The sequence below is a fragment of the Protomyctophum parallelum genome, assembly GCF_964188405.1.
Source record: "Protomyctophum parallelum genome assembly, chromosome: 23".
Taxonomy (NCBI): Eukaryota; Metazoa; Chordata; class Actinopteri; order Myctophiformes; family Myctophidae; genus Protomyctophum; species Protomyctophum parallelum.
The window spans coordinates 19,229,522-19,241,665 of record NC_139715.1 but is presented as its reverse complement, the minus strand read 5'-3'; the positions used below and the strand labels follow the sequence as shown (position 1 = coordinate 19,241,665).

The 12,144-nt window shown below is 45.9% G+C and overlaps 1 protein-coding gene across 3 annotated transcripts in view; it reads right to left on the bottom strand.

Annotated features, from left to right (window-relative positions):
- stk11ip (serine/threonine kinase 11 interacting protein) overlaps positions 1-12,144 on the bottom strand; it is a 74,589-nt gene that overhangs the window by 23,853 nt on the left and 38,592 nt on the right. For all 3 annotated transcript variants that reach the window (XM_083758867.1, XM_083758866.1, XM_083758865.1), the window contains exons 14-21: positions 11,352-11,640; positions 10,783-11,030; positions 9,633-9,853; positions 8,577-8,687; positions 7,380-7,502; positions 7,061-7,178; positions 1,382-1,545; positions 104-437 (exon numbers count right to left, since the gene is read on the bottom strand). In XM_083758867.1, the coding sequence (XP_083614993.1) occupies positions 104-437; positions 1,382-1,545; positions 7,061-7,178; positions 7,380-7,502; positions 8,577-8,687; positions 9,633-9,853; positions 10,783-11,030; positions 11,352-11,640 (1,608 nt within the window). The remainder of the gene's footprint in view (positions 1-103; positions 438-1,381; positions 1,546-7,060; positions 7,179-7,379; positions 7,503-8,576; positions 8,688-9,632; positions 9,854-10,782; positions 11,031-11,351; positions 11,641-12,144) is intronic.

Sequence of the window (12,144 nt, the reverse complement as noted above, 5' to 3'; positions counted from 1 at the left end):
AAACCTAGATTTTTCAGAAAACTGAAACTTTTGAATCTGATCTCAGGTCAGAATGGGTTGAGTACACTTAGTTACTTTCCACCACTGGAAACCCTCCACCCACCTCCAGGGCTGGCGCGTCCTCCGTGCAGGGCTGCAGCCTGGTGGCCGTGGTGGCATCCTGGCGGGGTAGAGCTGGCGTCGGTGTACTTGTAGCTCCCAGACAGCTCCTCTTTAGTCTGCCCGTCCTTACTGGGACAAGAGCGGCCTCCCTGGTCGGCCCAAGTGTCACCCTCGCCTTCCCCGATGAAGAAGGAGCTTCCCTGGGCAGTGACGAAGGAGGAGGAGGAGGAGAAGCTGGGGTCCCCTGTGGTAGTGGTGGTGGTGATGGTGGCTTCCAGGACAGGGCTGCAACCGAGGCTGGCGTCTCGAGACAACGGGTTGTCTGTGGAATGGTCCTATAGGAGAGGAGAGGAAAAGTGTGTGAGCTTGTAGATCAGCCATTTCTGTCGTTAACCCGTTTAGACCTGAGGACGCATCTGTGTCACCTTACCACACTTTAACCCATTCAGACGTTGAAAAAAAAACATGACAATTCTCTGAAAGAATTGAGGCACATTTTAACATTTTTCAAAAATAGCAGACCTACAAGTTCATAGTGGGCCACTCAGTGGTGCCCTATGAGCTTGTAAATCTGCTATTTTTCAATTGCTAAATTATAACATAATGTATGTAACCACCAAAAGGGGTTCCCGCTCAAAATGGGTTAAACGTTATTTTAAACTTTAGCTGCTGAACAATAGCAGATCTACAAGCTCATATCTAGCCTGGGTAAACCCCTCCCCCTCGCCAGATTTTTGGGCAGAATGAAAAATCTGGTGAGGGGGGAGGGGTTTACCCAGGCTTGCTCATATCTGCTCTTTTTGAAAAATCTTGAAAACGTGCGCAAATCGTTGAATATATATTCTTTCACAGCAAACGTTTTTAAAGATATTTTTTTTTGCGGCTTACGCCTTTTATTGATTTTTGAAGGGACAGACAGTAGGCTGACAGGAAACTGGAGAGAGATGGGGGGATGACATGCAGTAAAGGCCGTGTCGGGTCCGGGAGTCGAACCCGCGGCACACTGCGACTGGATTACCAGTCCGGTGCCCAGACCGTTACGCTACGGCCTGGGCCAACGTTTTTAAACTCATATATCTTTGCTTCTGGGGCATCCCTGGAACAACATATTTGCGGCGGCAGCAGAATACATATAATGCTTGGGGTCCTTGAAATGAAATAGTTTGAGAACCACCGATAATAGAATTTAGCAGAAAACTGTCATGATTTTAGAAGACATTTTGTAGAGTCAGCCTCAGGTGGATATGGGTCAAACCTGTAAACACTGTGCTGCTGATACCTGATAGGGGATGTGATGGACATCATGGTCGTCCCTGGCGTCCTGGTGTCCAGAGGATGGCCGCTGGTTAGGCGTGCTGGTGGCGGGAGGAGGAGCCAGCGATTGGCCGTCCAGCTGGACCACATGATCGCTACCACACTCTGGGCACATCATCGTGCTGCTCTCTAAAGCAAAACACAAAACCAAAACGCGTAACACGAGACATGTTGTTGGACGTTGATATTTGTCAAATTTGGACTGTACGTTTTTTTGTGAGGGGTGCTAGCCCCTCCTATGTCCAGCTTTGAGGGTTTGTGTAGTAAACACAAACATTGAATGTCATTGACAATGAATGGCCGGTTTTGAGTGCTTGTCCTAACACAAACATTGCGTAACACAAACTTAACACAAAATTGAAGACGAAGGTGAGGACTCAACTTGTGATTGGCCGGAATTAGATGATGTATGATGATATGGCCCCTCACTTCACGCGGGTGTGATTTTTTGAACTAACAATGTCAGTAAGGTTATGGCGTGTGAAAAGAAATCTCACCCGTGTGAAGAGAGGGGCGCTCTCATCATCGTACATCGTCATGACGTAAATTCTCCATTCATCCATTGTCAACAGGAATTAAATGTTTGTGTAAAACTAAAATCTGCACTAATAGCTGCATATAGAGGGCCCGTCAAAGACAACAACCATATAATGAGTTTTTTAGCGTTGTGCTGTTAAACATTTGTTTTTAAGGGGCGCTAGCCCCTCCTATGCACAGCCTTGTGTGTTTGTGTGTATGAGCACGGATTGTGATGATTTGTTTGGATGAGCAAGGAATGTGATGTATGACAATGTGATTTTTTTCAAATAACGGATACTCCCCCCCCCCCCCCAACACTTAAATCATGTGTCAAAATCTAATATGAATGTCTAACATTTACTCTAGTTCTAGTCTGTAAAATTGTAATAAACGTGAAAAATAAAAAGGCCTTTCAGACACTCCGTTTGAAATGAACAGACGCAGACGTTTAATTATTTCAAGAGGTTTCCCAGCAATAATAACAGTCATGATGTTTAGCTGCAGGCTACATGATTCTCCTAAAACATTCTTCATAGGCATGGCTTTGGTTCGGGCATGTGCAAATAAACCAAAAAGGATATGAGCCGTGCCTCTTGAGCTCGGCAGTGGTGGAAAGTCACTACGTACATTTTACTCAAGTACAGTACTTTAAGGACAACATTTTTCCCCCTTTTTTCAACCAAGGTTCATGTTTTAGGTTGTTATTAGATAAAGTAAACGAGGCGTGTTACATTCTTTTTCATTTGCTGCTTTGTTTGTTTGTTTGTTTTAGGGATTTTAGCTATTTTGGCAGGGGGGCGGGAGCATTTGAAAATGGGGCTAAATATTATGACGATTTCTTTATTATTATTTACTATAGTCCTACTAGTGACCCCAGGAAATTACATCTAGCCACAAAAGATCACAGGATTTGCTGAATGTGAAGGTAGAGTACTAGGGGGATGCCATGTCAGTTTGTCACCTTCCCCTTCACATTCAGTAGATCCTGTGATCTTTTGTGGCCAGATGTAATTTCTTGGGGTCTAGTAGGACTATAGTAAATTAAAATAAATAAATCGCTAAATGTTTTTGTAAAAAAATACATATTTAGCCCCATGTTCGAATGCCCCCCGCCCCGCGTCAAAAATTCCTAAAATCGCTAAAACGAAAGAAAGCAGCAAATGAAAAAAAGAACACTCATCTATTTTCAAAAGATGTTCATACATTTGAAAACTTTGAAAACCTACAGTACATTATGATGCCAATACTTTTGTACCTTTACTCAAGTACATTTTAAATTCCAGACTTTTACTTGTTAACTAGTATTTCTAATTTTCTATATTGCAGTATTTTGGTATTTTTACTCCGACAACATCAAACCCCCTCCAAACATCTGTTTGTCAAAACAAGGGCCTACACTACACGAGCCCAGCACAGCGTGTGGGAACAGGTCTTAATGTCAGTTTGGGAGAGGCTGTACTATGGGAGGTGGCTGAGCCTGAGCTAAGGGCCGTATCTATCTATGTCTCCTGGAGATTATAGAGGTAGAAGGCTCAAAGGGAAGGAATAATACATGGCATGCGTCCCTTAAAGATTCTTCCATTTAATGATTCTTCATATAAGCCTCTTACGAAACCTCATTTGTTTGGGGGATAAATATCAAGCCCCATGCCTGCTGTCAGGCACGAGGAAGTCGTTACGAAAGAGCCTCGGTTACGACATTTTGACAAAGCAGGTCTTATTTTGTGAGTTTAGCTTTCACTCACTACTGATGGGGACTTAGTGATTAGCCCCTTTAACCCTGGTGACCACATTGTTGGCATTTTCTAAAATAGCATACAGTAGATTTCATATGACGCCCCATTATTTATACAGCATTTCACCCACATACCACCATTTGATGAGATATAGCCTCTCAGACCTAAGACTTCAAATATTTCGTTCATTTCCATGCTGTATTGATGTGGTACCATAAGTAGAGATAACAGGCAGACGTTTATCAAAATATAAAAAAAATCTACATTCTCTAATTGTATAGACTAAATAAAATAAAATGGTGCATGTACACTTTACATAGATTGTGCATTACATTCACCCATTCACACACACATTCATACACCGATGGCGGTGGAAACCATGCAAGGCACATCAGGAGCAATTAGGGGATCAGTGTCTTGCTCAAGGACAATTCGACACCAACTCTGGGGGAGCCCGTGTTCGAACTGGCACCCTTGCGGTTACCATCAAGCCACTCTACCCCTGACCCACCGCCGCCTCTATTAATATATATATATATATATATATATATATATATATATATAAATAAACAGATCTCTAACAATAATGTAACTCTTGAGGGCTTACGCGGGTACATTTGATTTGAAAAACCATTTGAAAATGTGTGCACATCTTTAATCTACTTCTTGAAATACGTAATACATTTCCCATTCCTTCCACTCACTCTGTATCCAATGTGTGTGTGTGTGTGTGTGTGTGTGTGTGTGTGTGTGTGTGTGTGTGTGTGTGTCAGGTGTTGGGGAGTATTAAGCTACATGTAGCTGAGCTACGTAGCTGAGCTACATTTTGCTGTAGCTTGTGGTATTTTAGCTACATTCATATTTGTGTACCTCGTCAAGTAGCTCAGCTACCTTTTGGGTCATTTTTTGTAGCTTAGCTACTCAAGTTACAAGCTACAATTTTGGGCAATAACATGAAAGAAATATATTAATTTTGACCATTGGTTGCTGTGTTAATTCTTGTACTAGAACCCCCTTTGAAAAATCAAGGACTGTTCCTTTTTCTGATTGCTTTGAGGGCATATCAGCACTTGACAGCTGCCTCTAATTGGCCTCTGATTGGCCCTGGTATCACAGGGTGGGAGGGGTCTCCCAGGGGGGAGCAGGGGTCTCCTAGAGGGGAGGAGGGGTCTCCCAGAGGGGAGCAGGGGGAGGAGGGGTCTCCCAGAGGGGAGGCAGGGTGGGGGGGTCTCCCAGGGGGGGAGCAGGGGAGGAGGGGTCTCCCAGAGGGGAGCAGGGTGGGAGGGGTCTCCCAGAGGGGAGCAGGGTGGGAGGGGTCTCCCAGGGGGGAGCAGGGGTCTCCTAGAGGGGAGGAGGGGTCTCCCAGAGGGGAGCAGGGTGGGGGGGGTCTCCCAGAGGGGAGCAGGGTGAGGAGGGGTCTCCCAGAGGGGAGCAGGGTGAGGAGGGGTCTCCCAGAGGGGAGCAGGGTGGGTGGGTCTCCCAGAGGGGAGCAGGGTGGGTGGGTCTCCCAGAGGGGAGCAGGGTGAGGAGGGGTCTCCCAGAGGGGAGCAGGGTGGGGGGGGTCTCCCAGAGGGGAGCAGGGTGAGGAGGGGTCTCCCAGAGGGGAGCAGGTGGGAGGGGAATCCCAGAGGGGAGCAGGGGGAGAGGGGTCTCCCCGAGGGGAGCAGGGTGGGGGGGGTCTCCCAGAGGGGAGGAGGGGTCTCCCAGAGGGGAGGAGGGGTCTCCCGCATGTACATTCTCAATTTAACGCTGAAAAATAAAAAGTAGCTGAGCTACTTTGAGCTACTTTTTCCATGTAGCTGTAGCTTTACAAGCTACATCTCTCCGGTGGTAGCTATGTAGCTTGATCAAGCTACTGCCATGGTGAGCTACTTGTAGCTTTACAAGCTACGCTTTCAAAGTAACTTGCCCAACACTTGTGTGTGTGTTTCCGTGTCCGTCCTTTGAAATCATTTCTAGCACTTTAGAGCTTATGATAAATTGCAGAAATTAGAAGTAAAAGGTGGTAGATTAATGGGCTTATCCTGTGCGGGGGAACAGAGAGCGAGCAATGGAATAAGGTGTTACAGTTTTCAAGTTCAAACTGGTTACAGGGCAAATTTGCCATTTAAAGCATTTGCCTGTGACTTATATAAAGCTGATTTGACTGATGTAGGTAACTAGTGGATAAGAGAGATGACAATCCTAATGAAACAGTAATGGTAAAATGTCAGGCAGATACTGTGTAGGCATAAGACCGAAAGAATAAGGTTGCGGATACAAGCGGACGAAAGTTCAGTAAGGCGAGAGAGACTCAGAGTTGAGTCGCTGCCTCTTCGCTTGGAAAGGAGCCAGCTTAGGTGGTTCGGGCATCTGGTTAGGATCTCCATAGGGAGGTCCTCGATGCACGTCCCACTGGGAGGAGACCCCGGGGAAGACAAAGGACTAGATAGAGGGATAAAGGGCTGTATTTTGCGTGTCTTAACCCTTGGCCTACAATTCACGGAAAAAACGGAATTAATCGAAAAATCTAAACCTCCCGTTAACGGAAAAAACGGAATGACAATCAATATCAGTTATCGCGGGGTCAAAAGAGCAAAAATTAATATTTTTTCGCTAATATCACTAATGTTGGATGTAATTTACCAAAAAACGGACGAAATCCGCGTGATCGTGCGCTATCGTGCACGCGCGCCGTCTCTATGTGCGTCGCTGTAAAAAATGTGATATTTTGCGATCTTTTGGGGTTGATTTGAGGATAATTTGACTTAGTTATGAAAAATATAGCATTAGCTTAGCAATCCGGACCAGCCAAGCTATTGACTAGGGTCAAAATAGTACAGGATGTTGTTGATCGTTCAACCGGAAGTGACTTAGGAAGATCCGTCTATTTTAGCCAAAATCAGCATAATGATGCTTTCCCGCCATCTGGTGGCGAATCGAGAGAATACATTTGCAATGAATGAATGGAAAAAAAACATCTCTTCAATCCACCAGATCTTTCTTGTATGTTAAAACGATGAATTAAAAATATGCCAATTTGTTACCCAAACAAAAAAATTGGGACTGGCAGGGCAAGGGTTAAGTACCAGGTCTTATTACTTAACTTAAGACATGGAGGCGTGGTCAATGCTCATTGGCCACTCAGAATAGCCAAATGGCATTGATCACGCCTCCAGGTCTTAAGTTAAGTAATCAGACCTGGTACTTAAGACACGCAAAATACAGCCCTATATCTCCAAACTGGCCCTGGAGAAACACCTCAGGATCCCCTAGGGGCCTAGCAGAAAGTCACTAATGTTGCTCTGGAGGAGAGGGAAGTCTGGAGCACTCTGGTGGAACAGGTGGAACTGTTGACCCCGCGACCCTAGTCGGGTCGCGGGGTCAACCGCCTAAAATAATGCTCTGACCTTTGCCATGGTGTCCCTGCTGGTCCCACATCATCCCAGCAGCCTCACTGTGCAGCTCTTCTGACAGCCCCTCTGGTAGTCCCAGAGACCCTCTCCTCTGAGCTCGGCCTCCGCTCGCCTAGTGTGGATTTGGACAGCAACATTTTGATTTATGATTTTAGTTTACTTTCGAATATTGGCAATAGATTCAGTCTTAGTTTTTAGTCATCTCTGGCTTGGATTTTATTTCATTTTCGTCTGTGTAAAAACGTTAGTAGTCGACGGCACATTTTTGGTCACAGTTTTAATGGAAGGACATGGACAGTCGGCGGCTGCTCACCTCTTCAGACGCCTCTCTCTGGAGCGTGAACTCCGACCTGCAGCGGAGGCACTGCAGATGGAGCTGGCGCCCGGGCAGCTGCCTCTTTTCCTCCACCAGGGGGCGCAGCACATCGACCAGAGCCTAGTGTCCACAATGGAGTGTGAAGATCGGGCTTGTGATTTGTGTGACGTGACTGAGTTGCTTAACCATTAAGACCTAAAATGTCTTCTAAAACAGTTCTCTGAAAAACATGTTTCTATGACTCAGTGGTTCTCAAACTATTTCATGTCAAGGACCACCAGAATCATCATAATCATCAATATAAATCATCATATAAAGAAAGTAAAAAAGGGAACAGACCAATTTATTTAAGGCGATGTAATAATGTTACAAATAGCATGTTTGTTTAAGTATGTATTGTCCAGTATGTGATCATTTTCTCAAGCTCGCCTAAATGTACAATTCCAGAAGATATCTTGTACAACTGTATTTTTCCCATTCCTTTTCAGGGCGAACGGGTTATGACAAAGCAAAGTTGAACTGAAGTACTCGGGCTTGTTCGACCCACGCATATCAACAATGTGCGTATTAAACTGAACGCTAACAATATTAATAATACTCTGTCATCCTTCTTGACAGGCTTCACCTCAGCTCATGAGTCATGACGGCATGATGGGTTCGGCTAGCACATAGTTGGTATAACGACGTGAATGCAGCGGCGGGGATCCTCAAATTAAGGATTGGTAGGTCTGGTTTGCAAGAACAGACTGGTACGGTACAGACAGAGTCAGAGGTGGCGACTTCACCAGGGCACCGTTTTCCCCAAACAGTGGGACGGGACCCACTTGTGGGTCCCGTCCCATTTTTTATAGGTCCCTTTATTTTTGTTTCCTACATTTGGTTTTTAATTATTGTTATAATATAAAAGATTTTCAAAAAACATTCCCCCCAAAAAAGCTTTCATAAATGAATAGCAAATTTAATAATTTTTCTACGTCATTTCTTGAATAGATAAAAGAAAAATCAAAGAAATTCCATATTAGCACCACGTTGTGAGCTATTAGATCGCCTATTTTCACAAATTTAGGTCACGGGGGAATGTCAAATTTCTGTTTTGGGTCAGGGGCTAAAAAGTTTGGGAACCACTGCACCAGGGTGTAGATGTGCCTGCGTGTGCGTGCGTTCGTGCATGTGAGTGTGTGCGTGCGTGTGCACCTGCAGTGCTTGCTGTGGGTCGTCGTCCAGCATAACGTAGCTCCTCCCCCTCTTCTCTCGGCTGATGTAGTCAAACTGGAGATGAACCACTGGAAGCATCTTCTCTTCACCCTGAGAGAGACAGACAGACAAAGCAAGAGAAGAAAGACAGATAGAGATACGACAGAGAGAGGGACAAAGAACAGTAAACAAAAATGACTCACGTCATAACTGCCAGGTGCAGCAAGCTCACTATGAATTTTATCTCCCATTGGCTTAGACTGAGGATTCACGTTGCAACGTTCAGACTATGGGTTTTATCTCCCATTGGTTTAGAGGCGCTATAGAGGCAGCCAATCATGAAAAAGTGTCCACTAGGTCCTCACTAGTCTCAACATCGACAGTATGGCAAAAAATAGGTGATGCACCGAATATTCGGCCACCGAAATGATTCGGCCGAATAGTGGCAAAAAAAATCATTTTCGGTATTCGGTACCGAATAGTCAAAGAACCGGGGTTACCAGATCATAACATACTGTTTTGTTGTGGTGACGTGATCAAAATGTAATCATGTCTTTTGCCATTATCACGTAGCTACAACAAAGGTACGACCATGACAGCAATGATACAAAAACTCTCACTCACTCACCCCATGCATCCAGGCAGCCTGTGACAGCTCCCTCCCTCCCTCCCTCTCTCACTCACCCCATGCATCCAGGCAGCCTGTGACAGCTCCCTCCCTCCCTCCCTCTCTCACTCACCCCATGCATCCAGGCAGCCTGTGACAGCTCCCTCCCTCCCTCCCTCTCTCACTCACCCCATGCATCCAGGCAGCCTGTGACAGCTCCCTCCCTCCCTCCCTCTCTCAAGGGCTTCACACACCGTCTGCGAACGCCGCGCGTCAAAACAGCCGCCTCCGTTATTTTCAATTAACCTATCCCACACCGGCGGCGTCCGACGCACACTGACGCCTCGGCTGACGCTTCGATAGAAACCAGTTCTATTTTCCAGGCGTTACCGCACAGCAACGCCTGTGCCGCGTCGCTGCGCACCCGGTGTGTGTTGGGCTTCACTCACCGCATGCGTCCAGGCAGCCTGCGACGGCTCCACACGGACCAGGCTGCTCAGCTCCAGACGGCTCCTCTCCAGTCCGCGCTGCATGTCCACCTCCAGCAAGAGGCCCTGCTTGACCCGTAGAAACACCTCTCTCCTGCCGCCGCCACCGCCGCCGTGCAGCTTCCCCCCGCCGCCATCCACCTCTGTTAACACCCCGACCAGCAGGGGGTGACACAGGTCCACTGAGAGAGAACGTGGGCGAAAGTTGTGGAGAAAAGGGAGAGAACGAGGCAGAGAAGAGAAGGTCAATATGTCGTGCCTAACCCCGTTTTGAACCCCAATCCAGTCTCGCGTTGTTGACATAATGTTGCCTCTCGAAATTTTCAAATGCTTCCGTCATACAGTCCAGAGCACGGAAGCCCTGATCATGAGCAAGCGATGAAGCGGAAGTGAAGCCCATTTCCGTTTCGTCTTTACAGTCACGCAAATGTATCCTAATATAAATCAAAATCATCTAAGCATATATAGCTTGCTGCAGAAATGGAAATAAAATGTAAAGATATTTTAGAAAATATATTTTCGTTAATGGAAATGGCAGCTTCGCAATGCTCGGATTTCGGGAGGTGTTATCTTCACAACACAGTTCAGGATAAGATGTATGTGTCTATGGAGTTACAATACTCCCAGGTGTGGTTAGAATATTTAAATAAATCTTTGTATTTTTGATTTCTTCCTGAAAGGTGAAAGCCTTTGAGTCAAAAGGCCCAATCGAAATACACACAATATTGTGAAATCACAATATGTCTATCTCAAGTTAACATATTTACAGAACGGCATCATTAATCAATGTGGATATCAATTCAGTTCAATTAAATTGTATTAAAGTGTAAAATCACACAACAAGTTTTCTCAAGACAGAGATCCGACAGAGATCAGTGTCACTCTTAAGACATTTAATGCAGGGAATATTGTATCAAAACAATTTACCATCTGTAAGCTTGTCTCTTTAGTGGATGTACATCCTCTGCAATGTGACTCAAACATAGTATAGAATAATATACAATAATCATCATAATACGATATCTTCCTGGGATAAATAAAGCCAGACAAAATTCGAATGAAAACAAATATCTCCCCCTGATTTACCGCCCCTCCCCTCCCCTCCCCTCACCTCCGAGTTCCTCTTCCTCATCTTCCTCTCTGGCGTTCCCGCTCTCGAGCCTAGCGCGGTGGCCCTGTGTCTCCGACAACATCTCGGGTCCCGGAGACTCCCCCCCAGGCCCTAGTCCCTGTCCCTGTGCCGTCCCCAGGCTGTCCAACACGCTGGTGTCCAGGGTGGACTCGGTGGGCCCCTGTCCGTCGGTCCACTGCAGAGTGGACTCGGTCTCCTGGTCCGCGTCCCAGTCTGAGGTCTCCAGCCTGGGCTCGGAGCAAGGTTAGAATAGTCTTAGTCTCACGTTACCAGACTGTTGCCTCTCGCAATTTCCCAAATGCTATGCTGAATTACGGAAGTAATTCAGTTTCTAACGCCTAGTTTTAGTTTAGTTTTTATTAGTTTTTTTTTTTTAAGCCCATTTCAATCTTTGAAAGGGGCCAGAGTAAGTATTCCTGTGGGTCTGGAACTCCCCCCCCCCCCCCCCCCCCCCACCCCCACACGGAGTTGCACCACTCACTTCACACGGGTGTGATTTTCTATTTTAGTTTTTAGTTGTTTCGTTAGTTTTAGTGAACTATAATAACCTGGGCTCGGAGGACAGCAGCGGAGCGGGGAGGACCACCTCCAGTACCTCCGCCGGGCTCCCCTGTGTAGAGCCGGCGTGGGGGCTGTGGCTCCCCGCAGGCACCGGAGAGGCCTGTGTGGAGCTGTGGCCGTTGGCGAGAGGCAGAGGAGGAGGAGGAGGAGGAGGAGGAGGGGAGACAGACGACACCGGCCCCTCCAGGTGAGTCCGGTACCGGAGCCAGTCTTCACCCAGCTGCTCTCGGAAACTGTCCATGCGTTCAATCTCCTTCTGGTGTGGGAGCACGATATCTGGAAGACACGGACATTTGTTTTCATTGTTCTTTTTTTTGAGGGACGCTCTACAGTATATACAGGTTTAATGTTTGTGTTTAGTTCAATGTTTGTTTTAAAAACGCCATTGACAATGAAGGGAAAATGTCATCTTGTCCCTAAACACAAACATTAAATGCCATTAACAATAAAGATAATTTAATGTTAGTTTTGACACTGTTTGTTTTACATCATCATCACCTAACCATTGAATAAAGTAACATTTACAGCTGCTCCAAGCTATACCGAATTCCCTCGTCGAGGTTGTAAGATTGTAAGAGCGCCCCTCACTTCACACGGGTGTGATTTTTACATTTTGTTTTACATTTTCAACCACATTAACCCTAAACATTTGGAAAAAGCAGAAAACAATGAGAAAATACTCATTGTGCATAATGTCTCATTTGTATAGAAAACTTTTGAAAATAGGAGATCTACAAGCTCACAATGCGTTGCTATCACAATGCATTGTAAGCTTGTAGA